The 25,055-nt window shown below is 44.7% G+C and overlaps 2 protein-coding genes across 10 annotated transcripts in view; one reads left to right on the top strand and one right to left on the bottom strand.

Annotated features, from left to right (window-relative positions):
- BOLA1 (bolA family member 1) overlaps positions 1 to 25,055 on the top strand; it is a 315,604-nt gene that overhangs the window by 19,037 nt on the left and 271,512 nt on the right. The window lies entirely within an intron of this gene.
- Positions 668 to 24,593, bottom strand: HJV (hemojuvelin BMP co-receptor). Of its 4 annotated transcripts, none has more exons than XM_029581093.1 (4): positions 23,187 to 24,593; positions 9,594 to 9,788; positions 8,519 to 9,021; positions 668 to 3,722 (listed from the first exon to the last, which is right to left on the bottom strand). In XM_029581093.1, the coding sequence occupies exons 2-4, from the start codon at positions 9,685 to 9,687 to the stop codon at positions 3,105 to 3,107; spliced, it is 1,215 nt and encodes a 404-aa protein (XP_029436953.1). In that variant the 5' UTR covers positions 9,688 to 9,788; positions 23,187 to 24,593; the 3' UTR covers positions 668 to 3,104. The 4 variants fall into 4 exon arrangements, with proteins under 4 accessions (XP_029436953.1, XP_029436951.1, XP_029436954.1 ...); XM_029581091.1 differs by lacking the exon at positions 23,187 to 24,593 and adding an exon at positions 20,782 to 21,097; XM_029581094.1 differs by lacking the exon at positions 23,187 to 24,593 and adding an exon at positions 18,860 to 19,023.

The raw sequence follows: 25,055 nt of genomic DNA, 5'->3' as shown, positions 1-25,055 counted from the left end.
CCGCGGGACGCGCTCCGTTCGCGGCATGCCGGGGTCTTCGCTGCTATTTTCTGCTCAAGACGAAAATGGAAGGCCCCCGTGTGCCGCGAACGGCACACGGGGGCCTTCATCTTTGCCGCGAACGGTGCGGGTCCTGCGGCATGCTGGTGAGAGAGAATGTGTGTTGGGGAGGTGAGGGTGAGAGGGAGGATGGGGGGGGGGGGATGCCGGTGAGAGAGAATGTGTGTGTGAGAGAGGTGGGGTAACAGAGAGCATGGTTGGTAAGAGGGAGGTGGGGAGGGTGTGGAGAGAGAGCATGGGAGGTAAGAGAGGGTGGGTGGGGGGATGCTTGAGTGTGGGTTTCAGAGAGAGGGAGCCTGTATGAGGGGAGGGGGATGCCGGTGAGAGAGAATGTGTGTGTGAGAGAGGAAGAGGGGGTGTGGGGGAGTGGGAGAGACAGCTTGGTAAATAAACTTTGCCAGCCCTGGCTTTAGCAAATGTGCCTCCATGTCCCTTGCCCTGGGTGAAAACAATTTAGTTTTTCCGTTTCAGCTATTGCTTCCATACAAGAGCATATGTGCCAATAAAAAGGCTTGCCGCCCGGGCGTAGAACGGATACAGTTGCTAGTATACAATATCCATCACACTCTTTTACTTAGTGCAAGACAAATAAGAGGTCAAACAGGGGTGATGTCAAGAAAGCTTAACTTTAATAACACATCTTTATTTCCAGAGCTGGGGGTGTGCGATTCTATTGGCAGTGAGATGGGGGAGGGAGGGAGGTATTAATTCATTTCCACTGCTGAGTCTTTAAAGGGACCCCGATGCAGGACATTTTCAAACTGTCCACATCCGGGACAAAAACATCTTGAACTTTTTTAACCAGGAGTTTAGCACCAGTTTTTCAAAGCGGAAGTACTATGTAATTTTTTTTTTTTTGTGGAAAAGTGCTCACAAATTAAACTCCAAATACAATATAAACTTGTCTTGCTGATACATCGTGTTATCCAAGAGCACCCAGATTGCTGGGTCAGCATGATTTTATGACTATAGAAAACATCTCGATCGCTGAGGCCTGAAAACAAAGGCCAGTCAGACATGCACACCTAGAATTTATCAGGGTCAGAGCCTTCTCAGTTGTGGGTCCCACTCCATGTAACTCCTTACCAATTCAAATCTGGACGGCTTTCAAACTTTCAAAAAAGCATTAAAAGCCTACTTTTTAAAAAAGGCCTCCAACCAGTAATTTCCAGATTGATTGGTGATTTGTTAGAGTTTGAGCTTGGCATAGTATTATTCCCAATGTTGAGCACATTTCTTGTTTTTGTCTTTTAATATTATTTGTCATTTTGGATTATGTATGGTTTTTTTTCTCTGTAATTTGCCTCGAACTTTGTCTGTGAAGAGTGAAGAAGACTATAAATATTAATACATGCTAAAAATGCTAAATGCAAAGATTTCAAAATGTCATCTACACAAGTACTTTTCCTCCTTTGACCTAAACACCCCCCTCCCTGCAGGAGTACCTCCTCTGCCCTCTTAATTCAGCTGAAAGCTTTTAGCTGCATTGAGGGAGGGCAATAACATGGATAAAATGCTTTTCACCTGTGTAGATCTCTTGGAAAATTGTCCTTTAAAGATGTGTAGCCCCAAGACAGAGTAGACAAATAGTTGATTTGTTATCAGAAAAGATGTGACATTTCTACTTGTTATACTGTACTAAATTCTTCACCGAGTATTAACTTTTATCTATTTCTTCAGAGATCCATAGTAAGGTGGGGAGCAGCAAAGTAACCCAGATACATTTTGCTAAATATTCAGAGAGACAAGTCTCTTGCTGAATATCCTTGGTTAAAGTTATCTGGGTATATTCCGAATATAGTTAATTTAAGTAAAAAAAAAAAAAAAAAGTTCTCGAGCAAACAGGTCTAATCCCCCTCCTCTATTCTAGCCCCCAAAATAATTAAAAAATGTCAGGGCATTGTGCCCAGTTCCCCCCAATGCTCAAAATAAGTTACAGCCTATATCTGGGGGAGGTGGCCCACACACCCTCCCCACCCAGAACCCCTACCTTCACTCTCCTGGCCCATCTGTAACCCCCCAAAACTTCCAAAGCCAAGCCGGGAAGTGATAGAAACTTACCGTGCTCCTGGCATCCCATGTTGCTCTGACAACGTAGGGTACCGGTCTTGCTGTCAGAGCAACGCAGGATGCCAGGAACATGGCTTGGCCTTTCGTGTTTTAGGGGTTTGTAGAGGTAGCGATTCTAAGTGGGGTGAGAGGGCAGGAGGAGGCCCAGAGTCTGAGAGGGGCCTCAGGCTATTATGGCAAGCAACCCTTTATTTTAGGTTTGTGGGGAGATCAGAATATAGCTGGCTCTCTACCATTATCTAACTTACCCAGACAAGGCTATCTGGGTAGCAGTGAATATCAGCAGAATGCCTCTGCACTTCCTTTTTTTTAGCCGGATAATGATCAACCTGGCAACAACTAACCTGTTTGGTGGGGTGGGAAATTTAAAACTCAGGATTTATCCAGCTATGTCCAAACTTAGCTGGACAAAGCCTCTGAAAATTGTTACTTGTGAGCCTTTCTTCTACTGGTATCTTTGCATATTACAGTATCTCTCCCTAGACAAGTTCCTTGCTATTTTAAGGAGAAGCTATGGTTTGATTATCAGTGGCTCTTCTTCACAGCAAGAACAGCCTCATGTGCAGTTCTTTGGTAATGGAACCACAGAGCCTTTAGCATTATAAGAATATCACTGGTGTTTTTATGAGTACTACGGAGGAAAGTAGCACAATCTTGGCATTTAAAAAGAAGAGAGCTGTATTAACTTACAGACTGTGGGGTTTCAAAATCTCCCAAATGAACTGTAAATATAGAAACATTTGCCATTTCTGTTACACCAGCACACAGTTCCCTTGTGCAAGAACCTCTTACAGAGATTAAAGGGTCTTGCACACAAGACAATTGTGATCTAGCATAGCGGTTAAGCCACAGAACAGCCCTGTATCTCTTCAGATTTTATGTATTGCAAAGTGACTCTCTTCCCTGGAGGGACCTTCTAAAGAAAGTACCTATCACTAGAAGTAAGAACAGAGTTGTGTACCTCACAGTGTGGATTAAAAGTGCATCAGGAAAACAGGAAGAGCAAGGAAAAAGACAAGAGATGGGGTTAAGTAATTGCACTCTGCCACATTTTTGAAGATGTGCAGTTTTTCAGCATCAGGGTGAAATGCTTTGGCATCTTCTAAGGCGCTGGCAGCAGCCAACGTAAAATTTCTGTCTCCTGACATTACAACATCAAATACACAGGACTGGAAGTAAACATCCTCCACTGGCAGTTTCTCTTTACACAGAATCCTGGCAGCTCCTATGGCACTTGCTGGAGACTTCAGCGGGTATGTAGTCCTAGAGATCTGTTGGCTAGAGGGGCAGCCTCTCACACAAAGTTGTAAATCCTGCTCTTCTGTGAAGGATTGTGCAATCTCTTCAGCTGTGCGAATGGAGAATGATAGCTGTCTTCCCATCTGGCGAACCACTATGATAGTGCCGATATAAGCAGCTTTAATCTCAATTTGGTACCCAGGTACTTTTTCTTGGATGGCTAGACTGCTTCCAGCAGGCCTCTCACCTCCATTTACAGACCCATCCACAAAAGCTGCTGGCATATTGTCTATTTCAGCTTGATATACCTTCTGGTCAATGCATTCCTTCATGTTTTTGAATATTATCGTGAGCTAAAAATATAGAAAGAAAAAAGACAGGATTATTTCAGTATCATGCCTTCTCCTAGGACAAGCAGGATGGAAGTCCTCACATTTGGGTGATATCATCAGATGGAACCCAGCACGGAAAACGTCTGCCAAAGTTTCTAGAACTTTGACTGGCACACTGAGCATGCCCAGCATGCAACTATCCGCATAGCCACACGGGGTCCCCCTTCAGTCTATTTCTTTCAGCGGTGCACTTGCCTTGTGGTAGTGGAGCTCTGCTCGTTTTTGGAATTTTTCACAGTGTTTTGTGATTTTTTTTTAACCTGTTTGTCGCGGTGCAGTAAGTTACCTCCTTTGTGGTCTGTTCTGGGGGTTTTTCGCCATCGGTGTTTGTCTGGCACCGCCCGCTCTCCGGCATGGCTTCCTCTGGTTTCAGGCCATGCCCCCAGTGCCCGCAGACTATGTCTTTAACTGATCCGCACAAAGTTTGTATTCTCTGCCTGGGGGCATCGCATGATGTCTGGGGTTGCCATCTCTGTGACCAAATGACTCCCAAGAGTAGTCGTGCGTGTCTTGATAAAACGGAGAAGCTGTTCGGCCCCAGAAAGTTAGGGCCCTCAACACCACGGGGCCAGGGGGAACCCATGGACACCGAACCTTCGGTGTCCACCCCTACTTCGCTCCTCTTCTCGAGAAGGGAGTCGGGGATCGACTGCTGTTGGTGTCCTCCTGCTCCAGGACATCGGACTCTTCGCCTTCCTCAGCACCAGGGAAAGACCGGGCCGACCACCGGAGATCCAGAAAGCACCGCAGTGGTTGCCATCGGGACATGGCTCCGGTTCCAGGATGGCGCTGGCATCAGCCATGCTGCCCCTGAAGCGGCCCCACAGAGACCAGGCTTCATCCTCAGTCATTCCGGGGAGTCCGAGACACACCCCACCAATCTCGATGTCAGTGCCAGGCACCGGTCCCCCTCATTCCGAGGGGGACCCAGTGGCGCTTGCTCCTCCTCCACCTGCCCAGTTCGCTGAGGGTATTGCTTGAACTTCATGAGTGTGCCCAGGGACACTCCACCGTGCCCCTCCTGGAGTCACTCTCTCCACCAGGAGGTCCTGCTGTCTGAGCTCTCCACCCTCCTTCTTTCCAGAGCAGTGGAACCAGTTCCTCGAGGGCAGCAGGGGACAGGGTTTTACTCCCGATATTTCCTGATTCCGAAGAGAACCAGTGGACTCCGTCCCATTTTGGATTTGAGGGCTCTCAATCGTTTTCTCAAGCGGGAGAAGTTCAAGATGATCTCCCTTGGCACTCTGATTCCCCTCTTGCAGGGGGGGAGACTGGCTTTGCTCCCTCAATCTCAAGGCGTACATACGTGCACATTGAGGTCTCACGAAGTCATCAGTGATATCTTCACTTCCTAGTGGGCTCCAAGCATTTTCAGTACAGAGTTCTGCCATTTGGCCTCGCCTCTGCACTACGCATCTTCACCAAATGCCTGGCCCCAGTGGCGGCACATCTGCATCAGCTAGGGGCTCAAATGTTCCCTTACATGGACGACACAGCGGAGGGCAAGGCCGTTTTACCTCATGATTGAGCACTTACCTTAGTGAACTTGGCGAGCTTGGGGCGTCGGAGCCAGTGGGTCACTGCCCATTGTATGCTCAGCCTCCTGGTCTACATCACCTCCTTTGCTCGTTTACACATGTGCAGGGCACAGTGGACCCTTCAGTTCCAGTGGAGTCAGGCCTCTCAGGACCTTAAGGTGCAGGTCTGTGTTATGCCGCCGCTCCAGTTCTCTCTGGCCTGGTGGGAGGACCTAACCAATCTGGAGCAGGGGGTACCATTTTAGTCCCCCCTCCTCCCAAGTTTCCTCACTACCGATGCCTCCACCCTGGGGTTGGATGCCCACATGGGGGGGGCTCTGCACCCAGGACCTGTGGTCGGCTCAGGAGGCGCAATGCCAAATCAATTTTCTGGAACTCCTTGCAATCCGGTACATCCTGTGGGCGTTCCAGGAACACTTATCCAAATCAGTCCTCATCCAGACTGACAACCAGTTGGCTATGTGGTATATCAACAAACAGGGAGGGACAGGATCGTTTCCCCTGTGCCAGGAAGTGGTTCAGATTTGGTCTTGGGCCCGCTCTCAGCAGATGTCGTTTTGGGCAATCTACCTGGCAGGGATGGAGAATGTAGTGGCGGACCGCTTCAGTCGGGCTTTTTGGCACCATGAGTAGTCTCTAGACCCAGTGGTAGCGAACAAGATCCTTCATCTTTGGGGCACCCTGGACATAGATCTGTTTGCCTTCCCTGAGAACAACAAGGTGGAGGTCTTTTGCTCCTTCCATTGGGGGGACGGCAAACCAGCCTCGGATGCCTTCACCTGCCACTGGGGCGAGGGGCTCCTGTATGCATATCCTCCACTCCCACTGCTGTTGAAGTCACTCCTGAAGCTCCGATGAGATGGGGGATCCATGATCCTCATAGCCCCCTGTTGGCCACATCAAGCTTGGTTTCCGCTCCTGCAGGACCTCTCGATCCGAGACCCAATCAATCTGGGCACCTCCCCGACCCTAGTAACACAGGATCAGGGGTGGTTATGGTCATCCGAACCTCAGGGCGCGGATGTTGAGAGGCTAGTTTTGCAGTCTCTCCCTCTGTCTGATGGGGTTTCCCGAGTTTTGGTTGCCTCCAGGAAGCCTTCGACTAGGAAGTCGTAAGGCCTGAAGTGGAAATGGTTTCATGTGTGGTGTGAGCAGCAATGGTTGGATCTGTTTACCTGCTCCGTTCCGAAGCTCTTGGACTATCTGTCTAAAAACCAACTTGGTCAGGGTGCATCTGAGTGCCGTTGGGGCTTATCATCCCAGAGTGGATGGTGTGCCTATCTCAGCACACCTTTTGGTTGGAAGGTTCATGCACAGTCTGCTTCAGTTAAAGCCAACTCTGTACTCTTCTGGGACCTTAATGTGGTCCTGGCCCACCTTATGAAGGAACCCTTTGAGCCCATGTGCTCATGTGACCTGAAGTTCCTGTTCTGGAAGGTCATCTTCTTGGTTGCGGTCACCTTAGCGTGCCGGGTCAGCGAGCTTCAGGCGTTGGTGACGTACCCGCCTTATACGAAGTTCTTCCATGATAGGGTGGTCCTCCATACCCACCCTGAGTTCTTGCCTAAGGTCGTAGCGGACTTTCATCTGAACCAGTCTATCGTCCTGCCTACCTTCTTCCAAGGGCCGCATTTGCACCCGGGTGAAAGATCTTTGTCTACTCTGGATTGTAAGAGGGCCTTAGCGTTCTACCTGGCAAGAACAGCAGGCCATAGACAGTCCATGCAACTCTTCATTTCATTTGATAAAAACAGACTAGAAGTTTCTGTGGCCAAACAGACTGCATCTCCTTCTGCTGTGCGCAAGCAGTCCTGCAGCTTGACGGTCATGTTAAGGTTCACTCTATCTAGGCCATGGCAGCTTTGGTGGCTAACCTGCGAAGTCCCTGCTAACCTGCGTGAAGTCCCTGTGATGGAGAGCTGCAGGCTGCAACGTGGAGTTCCCTCCATATGTTTGCAGCTCACTATTGCTTGGACAGGAATGGCTGGCAGGATAGCAGTTTCGGCCAGTCTGTCCTCCATAAACGTTTTCAGGTCTAAACCCAACTCTTCCGCCTAGGACCCTGTTTTTTGGGTTCAGGCTGTCTTCCTCCGTGTCCAACAGCACCTAGGTTGTTGTGCCCGTTGGCACCTGTTTGGTGTCTGTTGGTCCACTCCGTTCAGAAACAGCCTGCAGCTAGGTGTTCACCCATATGTGAGGACTACCATCCTCCGTGTCCTAGGAGAAAGCAGAGTTGCTTACCAGTAACAGGTGTTCTCCTAGGACAGCAGGATGTTAGTCCTCACAAAACCTATCCGCCACTCTGCAGAGTTGAGTTTCTTTTCAAGTTTTTTATTTTTATGGTTCTCTTTGACAAGATTGAAGGGGAACTCCACGTGGCCGCGCGGATAGTGGCATGCTGGGCATGCTCAGTGTGCCAGTCAAAGTTCTAGAAACTTTGACAGAAGTTTTCCATGCCGGGCTCCATCTGATGATGTCACCCATATGTGAGGACTAACATCCTGCTATCCTAGGAGAACACCTGTTACAGGTAAGCAGCTCTGCTTTGTGATGTTATTCTACACAGAATGTAAACAGCTCAAATCTAAGATATAATTGTGTTATATAAACAGACATTTTTAGAGTGGGTCCAATGTAGTGCTTCAGTTTAGAGCTAACTCTGCTAGCTTGATGATCCAGTGGTTCATAGAGCAAAGGGAGGGTGGGAAAGTCAAACACTGGTTTAAAGCTGATGATGGAGCATCATGAATAGTGCCGTGTCAGATGTAGATTGTTGTTGTATCACTTAGTCTGTGTGAGGGAGGAAATCTGTGAGAAAAGCAAGGAAGCACTGAAAAGCCATGTCTAGTGACTCTCTAATGGAAAAGAGTAAGGCTTTGAATACATCTCCTAAAGAGAGGTGGTTGGGGAAAAAGTAAAGGAGATGAGTAGTTCCTGGTGACTCAACTGGTGAGAACTGAATGGGAAGAAGTAAAGAGAGAGGCTGTGTATGATGGCTTCCTGATGAGAGATGTGAAAAAGAGGAATAAAAGAGGCTGTGTACGATGGCTTTCTAATGAGAGCTATATGGCAAGGAATAATGCTGTGCAGGATGACTCCTTGAAAAGAGCTGAATGAAAAATATTAAGCAAAGAAGCCACTCTGGGGAACATCAGCTGGCACCATCATTAGCCAAGCATAAAGTATACCACAGAAGAAATGGACTTGGAAAGATGTTACCTTTCTCGTAGCAGTAGCATTGGATCCGTAGGCCACTGGATAGCTGGTTGCCTGCACAAACAAGTAGTTATTGTCTAACAGAGGCCAAGAACCTTTTACCCTGCAAGTGTGGAAATCATCACTGAAAGTTCGAACATGTGGGTCTCCAAAGACCCCACAGTGCACATACTTGGGACTCTGGCCATGGGTAAAATTAAAACTCTTCTCATAGTTACACACATCTGGCATCTCAGGGCCCTCAGGCTTGGGCACTGGCGGGCGTGGTCTGGGTGCTGAGGTGGGTCCCTCCTTGGAACAGTTGTGTTGGATCATGAGGTCCTCAATTCCGTGGACAGCAGAGTGGTAGACCAGATCCCCCCGGCAGGTCCGGGCAGTTTTTCGAGTGCACTGAGAGTAGGAGCGTAGGGCGTTACAGTAGGCCACATTCTTGTTGGAACCCCGCAGGTTCAGTGTAGCAGCCACATACTCAGAGTTGCACCTCAGGATTTTACATTGGGAACACACTGCAGAAAGAATAGAAAGAACCAGGATATTCCAGCAGAAGTTATTTCAACATATTGCAAAAAGCTCAGTGATAATTCTCATATAATTGGGTAGTGTGGGCTGGCATAAGCAGCATTATCATGCAGTATAGGTTAGTTTACTGAGCAACTGTGAAGATGTCTAGCATAACAGATTGGCCTTCATTAGGTAACTAAGCACGTTAACTAGTGTCTAGTCCATAGTAGAAATAAGGGTCCAACAGAAACTGTGACACAGGTCATTGTGAGAAAATTAAAGCCGTGGATGAATGGAAACCTTATTCCTATAATATTTAGGTTAATATAGTCCTTTCCTGCATAGTTATAAGCTAGGGAATACCTTGTCTCCATTGCGTTTATAGAAGCCAGACAAGCCTAACCTTATCTCCATAGCATAAAGGTTAAAGGACTGCAAATATAATAAAAAAATTATCTCCGTAGTGAATGTAGGGGGCTAATAGGAGAATTGTCATTATATAAAGAAATAAAGCCTTGTCCAAGACCTGCCAGCACATCCCATAGCACAGGGTTCAGCTGTCACAATGAGCTCCTACCTTGTCTGCAGAGAAGGCAGAGAAGAAGAGCTTTCAGGACGAAGTGGACCCATTCTGATGGTTTTGGGGTGCTGGTGTACCCTGACTTCCCCATTCCAGTCCATTCAGGTTAGGCAGGATAAAGCTCTCTTGGGTTTCTCGCTTTCCCTTCTCACTTCTTTGGTTCCTTCTCTGTCCTTTTGTGCCCTGGAAAACCTGAAAATGCATGGAGTGCATGGAATATTTTTATTTTCAGTCTGTTTTAATAGTCATGATCCATCTTGATTGGTCATTTGTACAGGAGGCCCATACTGGTTTGGCAGGAGAGGAAAGTGCAATCCTTGAATACCCTGTCCCAATGGTTCTGAAGCTGTCCTGTACCCTTCCCTGCCAGGCCTGGAGTTAGGCATACAGAACTGTCTAGGGCACCAAATTTTGAAGGCACCAGCTAGGCCGCAGAGGAGCTTACTTCCACTTGTTTTAAGACAATGCTCTGATACAACTTTAAAGGGGCGTCACTGTGGCATTTTGCCTGTGGGCACCAAAAACTTAAATCCAGCCCTGTTCCCTGCAGCTTCACATATGTAATTAGCTATAGCAGCAATTTATTTATTTACATTTATATTCCGCTTTTCGCACTTTTTTCAGCACTTCAAAGTGGATTACATTTAGGTACTGGAGGTATTTCCCTATCCCCAGAGGGCTCACAATCATGACCCGAGTGCATTGACAGGATGTGGGTAGCAAAGGCAGGTCCTCATGACTGAAAGACAAAGATATGGAGGGGAATTGAAAGCTAGAAATTAAAACAAAACAGGGGAAAAAAGAAGCAGCAGGTCCCTAAATGTATTTGCACTTTTGAGGTTATTGTAGCCTATCTATGGCTGAAGCACTGTGTCAGCTAGCTGAGGTATTATCTGCATCTTGATACTCTCCAAGTCTCCAGTGTTGCTTGGAATTATAAATAACTCTACTGCTGCGTCAAATACAAAGCCACCACGCTCAGCCTTTCCTTGGGTTTTCAATGTTCTTGTCAGCTCTGCTTTACGACATTTCATGCTACAAACCTAATGTTAGATTGCATTCCTTATAGCTTATTTTCAGGAGTGTGGGTGCTGCCCCTAGACCTATACCAGAGCAAATATATCTCAAATTTTTCATTAAAACTCTAAGAGATCCATTGCTCTACTTATCCAGCAACTCGGCACACCATCTGTTTACAGTACATCTGATTGTCATCACCTTGTGCTGGTGAGTAATTAGGGCTGGGGTTATTCAGCCACTATTCTTTGCTGATGAATCCCTCATGGATCCATTCGTTGGGAACCAGCTGCCGTTTGCAATTTATCCCCTTGCGCTCGGTATTAGCTGTGCTGTTTGTGTTGTCACGTAGAGGAATGCATTGCTAATAGTGGTCAGCTGTGACTGCCGCCTGCTGCACAGCACTAGGCTCTTGCGTAGGAAGAGGCAGTTTAACGAAAAGTGGAATATGCTGAGTTATGGAAAGTAACTCCTTCACAAAGCTTTCAAGACATTGGTATGTTTACAGAGTGATGGACAAGTTCACATTATGTTAAAACATGCATGTAACCATATCTGCATAACCGTAGACACGCGTGATGCTCAATTCATGGACTTTCTGAAGGTGAGATCCTCACAGGAAGACAGTCACCTTCTTGACCATATCATTCAACTCAACTGTTCTAAAAGAAAAAATATTTGGGCTGGGGACCAGAAGACAATACTCCTTTTATACTCACAGTTTAAGACTGTCCTCTTATTGAAAACATTGTATAACAAATGTGGCTTAAAAATACTTTGGAGTATCATTTGGCTGGAGTGTCCTGTTTGCAGAAAGGAATCAGAAATACGCTTTTTGGGGGGTAATTTTCAAAAGGTTTCAATGGGTAAAAGTGGAAGGATGGAAGGCGACCAAAATGATGATGAGTTTTGCACCAATAGAGTATAAGATGAGACTGAAGGACCTAAATATGTATATCCTGGAGGAGAGAAGAGATACAGGGATAGGATATAGACTTTAAAATACCTTAGCAGTATTAATGCACAGGAATCAAATCTTTTTCAGTGAAAAGAAAACTGTAGAACAAAGGGTCATAATATGAAGCTCCAAGGAGGGTCAATTCAGGACCAATGTCAGGAAGTATTTTTTCCCAGAAAGAGTGCTGGATGCATGGAAGAGGTGGTGAGGACAAAGATAGTAAAGGAATTCCAAAGGACATGGGAGGAGCCCAGTGGCTAAAGGACGGAGATGAAAAAGGGTAAACCCCTGTTGACTGGGGTAATCTGCGCAGATCAGCAATTAACCTAAGAATAAAATAATTAAAAAAAAATAGCTTTCTGGGCGAGTGGATGGACCATTTGGGTCATTGTCTGCTGACGGCTGCTATGTTACTATATATGTTACTTTGCCAATAGCATGTATGTGCACAAGTAGTAATTTGCAAAAGCCTGGTAGAAATGTGGGTGGACTGGGGATTACAAGTATGTGCACAAGTCAGTATTTTCAGAAGCGGAGTACCCTCATGCTTTACAGAATACCTGCCTCCGTGTGTAACCTGCAGTAGTCATGCGCGCAGGTTACAATTATTGCACGTGTAAAACGCATGCATATGACCTTTGGAAGAGTGGTCACGAAATATGTTATAATTAAATTAAAAAAACTGAATGTAGAAAGTATGTGGTGGCTCCCTGCATTAAAAAAATGATGTGCGCGTACTGAAACTTACATGCTTTCTCTCGCCGGCATAACATTTTCTGTGCCCATTTCGGAATGTATCTGCTGACTTAACGCATATTTGTCAAAGAAAACTGCTTCCCAGTATTCAACTGCTCAGTGAATTTCTTAGAACTCCCATCCAGTTTACTGGATAAAGTCATTTATTTGCACAAGCTCCACGCAGTCTACATATAGCTGTACAAGGTAAATGCATGCCTCAATTCCTGCCTGAAAGAGCTTAACAATCAAAGTGTGAACTAGCTGGCACATTTGAGTAAACTAAATTGTGGAGCATTAAAATAACTTGTTTAAGGTTGTACAGATTGTTGGTGACAGAGCTGGCATCAGAATCAAGTTTAGCCTGGAGTTGAGAGACCCAAGCTTGTTCTTTAACTCAGGGACGTAGGTCCACCACTGGCTAGATTTCTGGGTTAGATCATTTTTGCACGTGGACAGATAGGTTCACCTGGAAGACATGTCCACAGCTTTCTAGATTTCTCCCAGGACAAGCAGGACGGTAGTCCTCACACATGGGTGACATCATCAGTTGGAGCCCCCAATGCAGAAACCTTATGTCTCAGTTTCTAGAACTTTGATTAGGCACACTGAGCAAATCATAACATTCTTGGAATATTTTCTGTTTTCTTTGCCTGTGCAGTTGCAAAGACCTTTCACAGTAAGAAAAGACAAGATTTATGACTAGGTTCATCCCCAAAAATAAAAAAGAAATTACAACTCATTGCAGCTAATTAACAACATTTTCCTATCCCACTACTATGACATCTGCTGCATATATTGAAGACACTTGCACCACTTTTGTGTCCATGATTTGCTGGATTCTGTCATGTTTGTTTCACATGGGGAGACTGATAGGAAGAAGTAAATTGGGCTGGCCTGGTGACTTAGTGGCAGTGTGCTGCCATGCGAAAGATCTGCCGTTCAATCCCTGGGTCAGATTCAATGCCAAGAAGTGCAAAGTCATGCCGTTAAATCTGCCGTTAAATCTGCCGTTAAATCCCTGGCAGCTGAGATTCAATGCCAAGAAGTGCAAAGTCATGCATATGGGGAGTGGAAATCCGAATGAACTGTATTCGATGGGGGGGGGAAAGGCTGATGTGCACGGAGCAGGAGAGGGACCTTGGGGTGATGGTGTCTAATGATCTGAAGTCGGCGAAACAATGTGACAAGGCGATAGCTAAAGGCAGAAGAATGCTGGGCTGCATAGAGAGAGGAATATCGAGTAAGAAAAGGGAAGTGATTATTCCCTTGTACAGGTCCTTGGTGAGGCCTCACCTGGAGTACTGTGTTCAGTTCTGGAGACCGTATCTTCAAAAAGACAAAGACAAGATAGAGGCGGTACAGAGAAGGGCGACCAGGAAGGTGGAGGATCTTCATCGGATGACGTACGAGGAGAGATTGAAGAATCTAAATATGTACACCCTGGAGGAAAGGAGGAGCAGAGGTGATATGATACAGACTTTCAGATACTTGAAAGGTGTTAATGATCCAAAGACAACGACAAACCTTTTCCATAGGAAAAAAATCAGCAGAACCAGGGGGTCACGATTTGAAGCTCCAGGGAGGAAGATTCAGAACCAATGTCAGGAAGTATTTCTTCACGGAGAGGGTGGTGGATGCCTGGAATGCCCTTCCGGAGGATGTGGTGAAGACCAGAACTGTGAAGGACTTCAAAGGGGCGTGGGATAAACACTGTGGATCCATAAAGTCAAGAGGCCGCCAATGAAGAGTGGGTGACTCGCCAGAATGATGGCTACTGCCTGGAGACAATACCCTTATTAAATAAACATACACATGCTTACTGTGACTCCAACATCGCTCTAAGCTTCAACAGCAAGAGGAAATGTGGAAAAAAGGATTCACACTCACAAAGAGGGGAGTAGCTGGCTTGTTACGGCGGTTACTACCCCAAATCAAATAAGCCTGATACTTCACTTTCAATGCATATACAGCATAGTTCTCTGCTTCAACGGCAGGGGAGAAGAAAACCTGATACTTCACACATCCAGCAGAGCTCTCTGCTTCAACGGCAGGGGAGAAGAAAGAGGGTTCGCACTCACAAAGCGGGGAGTAGCTGGCTTGTTACGGCGGTTACTACCCCAAACCAAATGTGCCTGATACTTCACTTTCGATGCATATCCAGCATGGCTCTCTGCTTCAACAGCATGGGAGAAGACTGATACTTCACGCATATCCAGCATAGCTCTCTGCTTCAACGGCAGGGGAGAGAAAAAAAGAAAACTGATACTTCACGCATATCCAGCATAGCTCCCTGCTTCAACGGCAGGGGAGAAGAAAAACAACCAATAAGGGCTGTATAACATAGTCTGTGTAAAACAAATAAGCATGGGTGTAGCTTGCTTATTGGCAGGGGAGAAGCTTGCTTATTGGCAGGGGAGAAGAAAAACAACCGATAAGGGCTGTATAACATAGTCTGGGTAAAACAAATAAGCATGGGTGTAGCTTGCTTATTGCGGCGGCTACTACCCCTAACTAATCAAGCTAGATATTTCACTTGGATGCAGCTCCATCACTGCTCTCTACATTAATGGTGGGGGTGGAAGGGAAATAGAACCAAGAGCTAAGAGAAACAGATAAGTATGAGAGAAAAAATGTGTGAAGCTTGCTGGGCAGACTGGATGGGCCATTTGGTCTTCTTCTGCCGTCATTTCTATGTTTCTATGTTTCTATGATTTTCTGCTCCCTGGGTTGGCTGGGGTTATGTATGCTGTGGAGACAGCATTCGCAGTCCCCAGATGGGAGAAAGGAGTTGAGGTCATTGTTTAAGGGTGACACTCAGTGGTTGGATTCAGGGCCCAAGATTGCAGGCTTCCAGAACGAGCACTGGTGTGTGACCCCTGATCCAGGACTGTTACTGCAATGACCAGACTTGGGGGTGGAGCTGGGAGGCAACTGCCAAGTCAAGAAAAAAAGTACAGTAGATTACTACTGAAAAGCTTGTGGTTATACTGCCATTTTTTGTGATATTCCATATTCCCTGTGCTATTATTCCTTTCTTCTTTGTATGTTGGTCATGAAAAGTTAGGAGGCCCCCAAATAACAATTATTTTGGGTTGATGAAGCAATGCAAACATGATCTTAGTGAATTTCACAGTCATAATACTTCAAGAGGAGAGAAGGACCATTGCTATTATTGTCACAGTCACAGATGGCTAATCTGAAATTCAAGGGGCTCAAAGTGACTTGCTCATGTTCATATAGAAAGTCAGCTGCAGAACTGGGATTTTAACTCCTAAGCAATCTTTTAATTACTGATTCTGTTCTTCAGCTACTAGAACAGACCATTTCCTGCTTCTGTTTGCATTCCTGAGTACAGCATCCTCTAGTGAGGAGCTGCTAGTATCTTATTAAGATGTCTCAAGAGCTCTTCTTTTCTGAGAAGCTCTAATTTCATAAAATGATTTAACAAGGGGCTCCCAGGAGTCTCCTCCTGCACATTAGTGGTGTTTCTTTCCTGGCTTTGCTACCTTGAGACTGTGGAAGACATCGATTCGGTATGTCTTCTCTGATGCTTTCAGATCTACAAGCCTCACTAGCAAAATTCAAGGCTGAGTCTGTGAAAAAGGAAAGAGACAGTTCCAGTGTGCTACCATCTATTAAGGGCTTCTTCTTCTTGGGTATCTTACTTCTTCTGCGTGCTCCTGTGTCCACTGTCTGATTTAAAGGGACTGAAGCTGCCTGGGCAATAGCAAGAGGTGGGCAAGTAGAGTGACTACTGGACATGAGAGCCTAAACTGAAAGGGGTGCCAAGAGCAACATTTCCTGGGACGCTATTTTGTGAATCCGGCAGTCCCACATGCCCTGGATGCTGGTAGCTATTGTAAATGCACAGCAATCATGACCAGAAACTACTAGTAAGAATATTATCTTGGCTTATGTCATTCAGGTCATTTGGTGCATCAAAAGCACTTTGCTAGGCCCAGGCAATCACTGTGATACAACTATGAGGGAACTCTCAAACAACTCCACATGGGCCCATATACACGTGCATTTATTTATTTATTTATTTATTTTTATATACCGGTGTTCGATTTTACATATCACATCGGTTTACATTTAAACAAAATTTGCAGGAACTCATGCGTTACCTTTGTCAAATACATTAAACATTTAAATATGGGGATTGTTAACAAGGGATATAAAAGAACATGGGGAATGGCTAACACTACGGGATGCACGAAGGGGTGCACAAAGGGGAGTGCCCCTTTGGAGCGCGACGCACGGCGCGCGATGCCTGGTGTTCTGGCGCCGTTTAACGTCCGTCACAGTCCTCAGTGACATCAGAGGGGGGCGGGTCTCCCAATCAAGGATCACACACCGCCCCTCCCCTCTAGGTTCCAGATGGATTCTTTCACCTTTTTTTTCTTTCTTTCTTTCTGTCTTTCTCATCACTGTTAGTTATTTCAGGGAGCCCGGTGGTGATGGTATGTGGCATCCCTGTGCGCAGGCACCCGATGTTCTGGCCATGTGGTGTATATGGGCATGTGGAGATTTCCTATATTATTTTATAATCTGCATGTATCTGGTCCACACAGATTATAAAATACGTATATGTCCATCCCCAATATACGTGTATATGTTTCAGTATGCACAAATGTCAGAGATGATTTGAAAGTGCACTTTTTCTACCTATTTTATAAATATATGTGCATATATTTTACATGTGAAAACAAATAGAACCTGTTTGCATGAAACCTTGATTTATATGTGGAAGTAGGTATATTTTCAAAAATGCATATGTACCGTAATTGAAATTACCAGTTTGCTGATACTGCCTCCGGTTCACCAGTTTGTTGAGACCCTCCTAATACTTCACTTAGACTTTATTTGTGCAATTAAGTTGCCCAATGTGAATCTCTTATGTGTGTTCCTCTTGGCCCTGCCCCAGAATGCCCCTAAACTGCCCATTTTTTGTATCGGTAAATGTGCACCCGAAACTAAACATATATGTATACTTCTAATATTTATAAAATAGCATATAAGTGAGTACAAGCTCCTTACGTGTTTATATGCTGTTACGTACATAATTCCTTTAAAAATTAACTTGAAAGGGTGCATTGTTTGTACAAATACCACATTAGTGGTATTTGACTGTGTACCTTATGAAAAGAAACAAGTTGTTAATTAGTATACCTATTTTTGTTAGTCTTTTGATTTTGTTGTGAACCGCCATGATTGAATACAGAAGATGAGACACCCAAGACATGGGTTGCTTCTAGTGCCCCTCTTCCCTTTCAAGCTTTCATGCTTACAGACTCACAGACAGACTCAAAAGGGTGATGTACCCCTTCCCCATCCTCTCCCTGTGCCTAGGGCAGTCTTTTGTTTTCAGTCTTTGCAATGGCCCTGCTGCTGTGTTGGTCAAGAAATGAACCAAAGTCTTCAGACAAAATTCAATTTCCCTGGCACAGGAAGCATTTTTAGCTCTGTCAGTTTCATGTAAGCTTCTTTGTATCTTAATTTGATATAAAATTTTAGCTCAATTTTTAATAATAAACTAACAACTTAGGGTTTGAATCATCGAGGTATTGTTCCCATAGACACAAAATGGGAAAAACGGCTTTGCTGGATCAGCCCCTTAATGTAGTTATATTAAATAATGAGTTAATTATTATAACCACTTTTTTAAACAAACATAAAAACATAAGAACATAAGAAAATCGATTAAATGCTCAGCTCTAGCACCATTTCCTATAAAAGCTGCGGGTAGGTACTTTTAGCATGTAAAAAAATCTAGATTGGTCCCTGTGTAACCGCCAGTCTTATTGACTTTGTGCAAAGAAACACAGCATTTGTCTTACCTGAACAACACAAAGTGGATATGTTCTCCAGGACCACTTTCTTATCACAGGGTTGTCATGGTCACTTTGAAATCCTATAGGATTTCGCTCTAGATTTCAGGGTGCTATTCCAGTTCTTAGTGCGCGTTTAGATGGAAAGGAATAGAAGATTTGGTCAGATAGCTGAAGCTATCCCTTTGAGATGTTCCTCCTTTCACAGAATGAGTGCAAGAAGTGCCAAGAGGATTGCTCGCCTCTGGAGAGACTTTGGGGTCACCCTCTGCTTTGGTCCTCAGTCACATTGGTTTGGCAGATATCCTTATTAGATATTTGGCTCCATTATAAAGACATCCTACAACTGAAAGAGCAGGAGATGCTGCAGAGCAGGATTGTGGGCCACTGGGAGAGCTCTTTGTATGGGTCTCGGTACTGGAGTTGTTACAGGCCAAGAGTGAGGTGCCCTGGCAGAGCTGTGTGTGGGGAAAACAGTTCAGCTTACATGCACTGTGCTGGGATCTAGCCAGTGCAATCAGCATCCTCACTTTCTTCAACACCGAACACATGCCAACAAAAGATGAGGTGGAAGAGCTCTCCTAAGAGTGATGGCAGCTCCTTCTTTGTTTCCTTCATGATATTGGTAATTCTAAAGTTTAATGACTCAGCTGTCCTGGTGGATCTCTACTGCCAGTAACTGTTCATTAGCTGTCAATAAAAAAAAGGTATTCACGTACCCTTTCCGGCCTCCAGGAAAGCCAAACAAGGACAAATCATGCAAACGTTTCTCAGGTTTCCAATTTTTGTTGTTGGGGTTGGTTATTTTCCATTTTAAACTTCTGGTTGCGTGGATTTAGCGCCGGGGAAACTGTCCATGCCGCCCTGCGGTCTCATGCCCCCATGCTTGCAGCTACATATCTCCCAATTGTCCCCCCCACCCTTGCATCCTGTCTGTCGCAATTGCTCTTGAACTTTCCATGTTTGATTAGGTCTGCCGCATCTCTCCCACTGCCTATCAGCTCACTCATAATAAACAGAAAGCTAATGATTAACTCATCTACTCCCCCCACCTCAAAATTGACCAAAATCCCTGAGGGAATGTGCCCAATATTCTGGGCCAGAACAGTTTGACCGTTCTGGGCCAAGTGGGATAAAAACTGGATACTTATGTGGGACCAGGTGATCCAGTCTCAACACTGCTTATCTCTGTAGTAGTAGCAGCAGTAATAGTATGGAGTTGATTGGCACAATTATAGCTCTGTGATATTGAGCAAAACATAAGGTTAAAAATACTTAAAACAGATTTTTCTCTGAGCCTAGGCTGTGTGACAGTGGAATAGCAGTAAGAAGAATATAATCCACTTCCCTCCTTGACTCACACAGTACGCATCAGCCTGCATAGATGGCTGCATAGTTAGGTCTGATTTTGGACACCACAGGCCATTTAGGGTAGCACAATATGCTGACAATTTGTAAATCAGTTTGTTTGCATCATTTTGAGTTCGCCTATCTTTCACCCAAGGATATAGTTTCCTGCAATTTTTGGAAGACAAAAATATCTACAAAAAATTCATAAATAAAATACTTCTGCAAAAAAGTAATTTGAACTCCTCTCGCCTATCCTAACACAAAACAAAACCATCTTTCCTTGACTTCTGAAGGAGAGTCCTGTGTGGTCCTGTTTCTTTTTTGTTAGTCATTTAAAAAGTATCATAACCTAGTAGGACTTAAAAAAAAACAACTCCAAACAAAACAAAAATTAAGGACCACATTCACCGAAGGTTTCTCCATTGTGTGTCTGTGGGAAAACTTTGATGAATCAGGTCCTAAGACTCAACTCGAGTGCTTCACTTGTCTGTTACTGGGTGCCTGCTTGGGTGCTGCATGAGGCAGAAAGCTGAGTGGATCAAGCTTATGGAAGATATAATATCCAGATATAGAGTCTTCATGTCATAACAACTAAAATAATTTGCACTGATTTTAATTATTTCATTTAATTTCAGATACTTTTCTGATGGGATGTTTCATTGTAAGTTGAAAGTTATTTCTTTTCCAAAATTTGAGCTGTGGCACTTGCATAACTGATGACATAATAGTTTATTTCTTTATACCAATTTGGTGAATTCTGGCAAATAATTGCATCATCATGACTGTTCTGACTATTTGTACTCTCTTGGAAGGACTGGGCTTTGGTGGTGCAGTTTTTAGAAATTATTTTCACAATTCAGATATAAATTCACAACCTCATGAGTGAGAGGAAGCAATCAATCATACATTAAGGTAAAATATGCAGAAAGGTTTTTGAAAGCAATGTCATAATTACTTCTTGTATTTGCAAAGAGAAGCTTTATTGAAACCCTATAATGTTCTAATTTGACCATCCTAGTTACAACAGACCTAGAACCCCTAAACTGGAATTCTAGGTCTGCTGTAACCAGGGCGGTCAAATGACCTGCATTTGGAAGGGCAGGCCAACATTTTTGAATGAAAATGACCAAACTGGTGTTCTCTCTTGGAAAGAAAGCACTCAGTTAAATGCATTTTAATAAGGCTTGATGGCACACTCCTGATCCCATCACACACCTCAGACACCTTCAAAATGTTGGCTCCCCTAGTTCTAACCTGCCTAAGACAGCACAGAAATGCCAAGAAGACTCACCCAGAAAGTGGGTAATTCCAACACCGAAACTCCATTAAAGTGACGCTGCAAGATGATATCGTAATCCCTGAGACTGGGAGATACTGCCCTGAAGGCCCAGCAAGCAAAAATTAGGTGAGCAACCCAAGGGAATGGATTGAAGAGATGGGTAGAAGAAGACCTCAGTCCTGCAGACACTGTGTTTCTTCAGCCTAAAGCTCGGTGAAATGTTTGACTGTTACGCTACTCTGTTATTCTCTTTGGGCTTCTTTCAGTTGCTGGCCTTCCCTTCCCTTTGCAATATTGTGACAATACTCGGAGCAACGGAGGGATTTGTGTGCATGTGGGGAGTCAAAATAGAACAGACTAAATATAGCCCAACTACCAGAGACAGCCAAGTAAAATAAGCACATGGTCAGGAGCACTAGAAATAGCCGTTTCTACCAGGATGGTGCTGGGTGAGAGCAAAAAGGGGGTAACTACAGTAGCCAGTGAGCAGAGAGTAAGAGGAAACCTACATCTAGAATGGGCCTGTATATTTTCAAGTAAAGGAGGCGGGGAATATCACTAGATCGCAAGCAATTTGTTTGAAAGAGTGAAAGAAATAGTATACCATGCAATGTGAACCCTCCCATTCCATCTAATAGCATGACCCGCCATCCTAGCCGGTATATCCCATGCCATCTAATATATCCTGCAATTCCATTATACACCATTATGCCGATAGTAGCATTGACTCCATGCATTGCTTTGAGATTATCTAGGGTCAGTCTGTTATTTGCAGTTAAGAAGTGGGCTACGCCAGCTGCAGTATTCAATGCTGTCTTGTGGAAATCGGTTTTATGGGCAGGGGAATGTAGGCTGCACAAACCTCTGTTGGGACTGGCAGCAGGACCCAGCTGTGCTGCTTTGGAGAGTCTGGTAGAAAGAAATGCATTCTGCCTGCACTCTGCTAACTTAGAGAGAAATTCTACACAATGAAAAAAAAATTGGCTGATAATGTAATGTTTCACAAACAGAAAATGGCAATCAGAAAGCCTTAAAAGAAAATAAATTGTTATGTTTATGTATGGGAATTAGATATTGCAACTAATGCATTATATTGCTGAATTAATTTTCAGCAAGCAATTAACAAGCAATTAACCTGTGACAGATTCATTCTTATTAAATTATTATTAACCAATTTATTGGGCACCTTCTAGGGCATATTGCAAGCCAAAATTGGCCTTAAAGTAGCATCTGACTCCAACTTAACTGCTCACTGCCCAGTTGTAGCAAGAGATAACTGGCTCTGCTGTGTTTTGTCCATTAAAATAACTTTTGTGATGCTCAGAATGTCCCAGTGACTCTGAAGTAAGCTGGCATCTCTGCAGATTGATTGTGTTGGAAAATGCTGAAGCTGATGTGGCCTAAAACCTGGTATCCCAGGTGAGGGAGCTCCGTTAGCACTCTAGCAGATCTCTCCCATTTAGTTGCACCAGTACCAGCAGGTCTCAGCTTACTTCCTTTGGAACCAAGAAACCAAGTGCTAGAGATGCAGAAAGAGATCCAGTGGTAGTGCTAGCACTGGAGGTGTGCCGCCATATTGGTTGAGTGGACTCTTGACAGTAGGTTAACCTTAGGTGAATTTCTAGGGCACCTTTTTCTGCATGCTGCACCACATGTAAGAGGCAGTTCCTGCACTGCATTTTCTGATGCAGTCACGCACTCTGCTGTTCACCCCTGCCTTCTACTTTACCATGCCTATTGACCTTGTCTATTGTTACTGTCCTTATCTAGATTGCAAGCACTGTGGGTTAGGGACCTGCAGTCCTCTGAGGATACCTATTTGTTTAATCTGTTTATTGCTTGTGCCTTGATCTCCAACTTCCTGCATAGGTACAGTGACTCAGCCATTGGGAGCATGTTATAATGTAGATATTTAACAATAAAGTGACAGTATATAAAATGGCCAAATAAATAAATAAAAAATGAAGTGAATGTGTGTAGAAACCAAGCAGTGGGTCAGAGTATCAGGATGGCATAGAAGCAGAGTCTGATGGCAGATGAGGCCCATGTAGTCTCTGCCCAGTTTGCTTCCTTTTGCAATGCCACAGACCCCAGTTGGTCTCTGGCTTTCCCTTCACTTCTTGGCCACCCCAGGGATTTATTTATTTATTTAGAAACTTTTATATACCGGCATTAGTGGGTACATCATACCGGTTCACATAATAACTTAAAGCTTGGATCCTCTATGCTTGCCCTGGCCTTCACCACCTTTCCTAGAAGGCCATTCCATGTATCTATTGTTGCTCCTGAGTCTACCCTCTAGGAGTCTCATATGATGATCTCTTGTTCTAGAACATCCTGTGTTGGGCATGATTTGGATTTTTAATGCACATCTCAGTGACTGAGAAAGACTAACAGCACTCGTTAGCACAACTTACCGTGGCAAGTTCTGTGCCAGGAACACCTTCAGAGAATGAGTCACTTGCGAAAAAAGGAATTTTCAGCTGTGCAGATCCAGCTGTTATCCTCAAGCCAGTAAAGTGGAGCAGGACAGCTGGGCCTCCCAAAACAGGCCAAAAGTAGTGCCTATGTTTTAGAGCATCTGATGGTGTCTTGTCCTTTGTGGACCTGACAGCAAGTTCTGCAGCTTGGCCCAGAAATCAACGAAAAGAAGACATTTATTAAAGAAAAAAAATCCTCTTCTGGATTTCAATGAAAGAAGCACAAAGGATACACATGAAAGGAAATAGAGAGCCAGACCTTCCCCATGCAAAAATAAAATCCTGGGAAAAAAGTTTCCATTTAATACTCTGTCTGTAGTGCAATTCTTTTTGTATTGAAAAAGAGTAGAATTAACCATCTTCACCCATCAAGTCCATCCCTGCCAAATCAATCCGATATTTCATAAAACGAATTTTCTTTCTTTATTATTATTAATCAGGTTGGTTTGTCTTCATCTGGTTTTGTTTTTGGAACATGACGTTAATTTTGAAAAAGTCCCAGCCTGTGATGTGTTCTCCTTCAGGTCTATTCCTTCTTCTTACCTGTTTTATGGCTGAAAATAAAAGATAAATGTCCACTTCATATTTCTGTGAGAGATGTGGCATTTCTAACTCATTTCTTACTCAGAGTTGCTCACTGGTTGGCTAATTATTAAAAATATAGAAACATACAATCTATCAACAGAGAGTCTACCCAGTCTTTCTGTCTGTGCCTGCCTACTGTGCTGTCACTCCATCTGTGTTCTTCTCCCTCCTTTCCCCTGCTGCCGAGGTCCCTTTGCGTCTGTCTTCTGCTTGCTTGAATTCTGCAACTCTTTTGGCTCCTATCCTTTTCGCTAGAAAGTCTGCTCCAGGTATCCACCATGCTCTCATTGAAGGGGTGTTTTCACAGAATAATGTGGAAATAGATGCATTTGGCCCCAATGTTGTTTGTTTGTTTGTTTTTTACCTCATCCCTTGATCGGCTGAAATGAAAGGTGCTGCCTGAGTGCAGGTTGCTGTGGGAGGCTTTCACGTGCTAGAGTTTCCATGAGTTTGGAGCGACTTGGCGGCAGAGGATGTGTGATTATCTGCAGATGGAATCTTCGTCTTCATGCAGGAGAAAGGAGTCCTCAGTAACTCAAAGCGCCCCGGAGGCTGAGAAGCTTGCAGTCATCCTCTGCTTCCCCTGCCTTAAGATCCAGCGGAATGAAGACATCAGAGGCAGAGACCTCATGCCTCCTTAATGTGTTCCAGTTCAGACCCTTTTCCCATGACAGGCTTCCTTGCTGACGAGAGAGCCACAAGAGAGCTCCGTACACTTCCTTCTGCTCGTATCAGCCACAGAGGCTGCAGTTAGTCACTACTAATCCTTCTCTCCATCCCTCTCTATCACTACCACTGCCCCCTTTTCTTAAAGGGGATGGGTGCAGTTTTTCATGGGGGGGGGGGGGGAGATTGGAGGGGGACTCTGAAGATGCCACTTCAGATAAATCAACAGACCCGGGCACCTGCTGCTCAGCCAGTGACTGCATATGGTAGCTCCAGTCCGGTCTGCCCACAGTACATATGTTTCATGCATGAACCAGAGAGAGAGAGAGGAGGGGGGGGTGGGGGATAAGTCTAAAAAAAGACTGAAACAGATGTAGCCCAAGCCAAGAGTTCTCGCCTGTCATTTCTCTCTGACTGAAGGCTCGGTTGCTACTACATGCTAACAGTTTGGTTTCCAGATAAACTCCTTGTGGGGGGCACTTGCAAAGTACCAGAACCAGAATGGGGTGCCTCATTTCAGGCTTTGAGCGATTCCAGCTTGTGTGAAGGTTATAA

This window comes from Rhinatrema bivittatum, chromosome 16, assembly GCF_901001135.1.
Source record: "Rhinatrema bivittatum chromosome 16, aRhiBiv1.1, whole genome shotgun sequence".
Classification (NCBI taxonomy): Eukaryota; Metazoa; Chordata; class Amphibia; order Gymnophiona; family Rhinatrematidae; genus Rhinatrema; species Rhinatrema bivittatum.
The sequence above is the reverse complement of the archived record's forward strand: the minus strand, read 5'-3'. Positions and strand labels throughout refer to the sequence as shown.

Excerpts from the sequence above, each read along its gene's own strand:
- HJV (XM_029581093.1), bottom strand. The coding sequence starts at position 9,687 with ATGGGGAAGTCAGGGTACACCAGCACCCCAAAACCATCAGAATGGGTC. Across the intron at positions 9,022-9,593 it reads CTGCCTTCTCTGCAGACAAG|TGTGTTCCCAATGTAAAATC; the intron begins GTAGGAGCTCAT and ends TTCTTTCTGCAG. Across the intron at positions 3,723-8,518 it reads ATGCTACTGCTACGAGAAAG|CTCACGATAATATTCAAAAA; the intron begins GTAACATCTTTC and ends CTATATTTTTAG.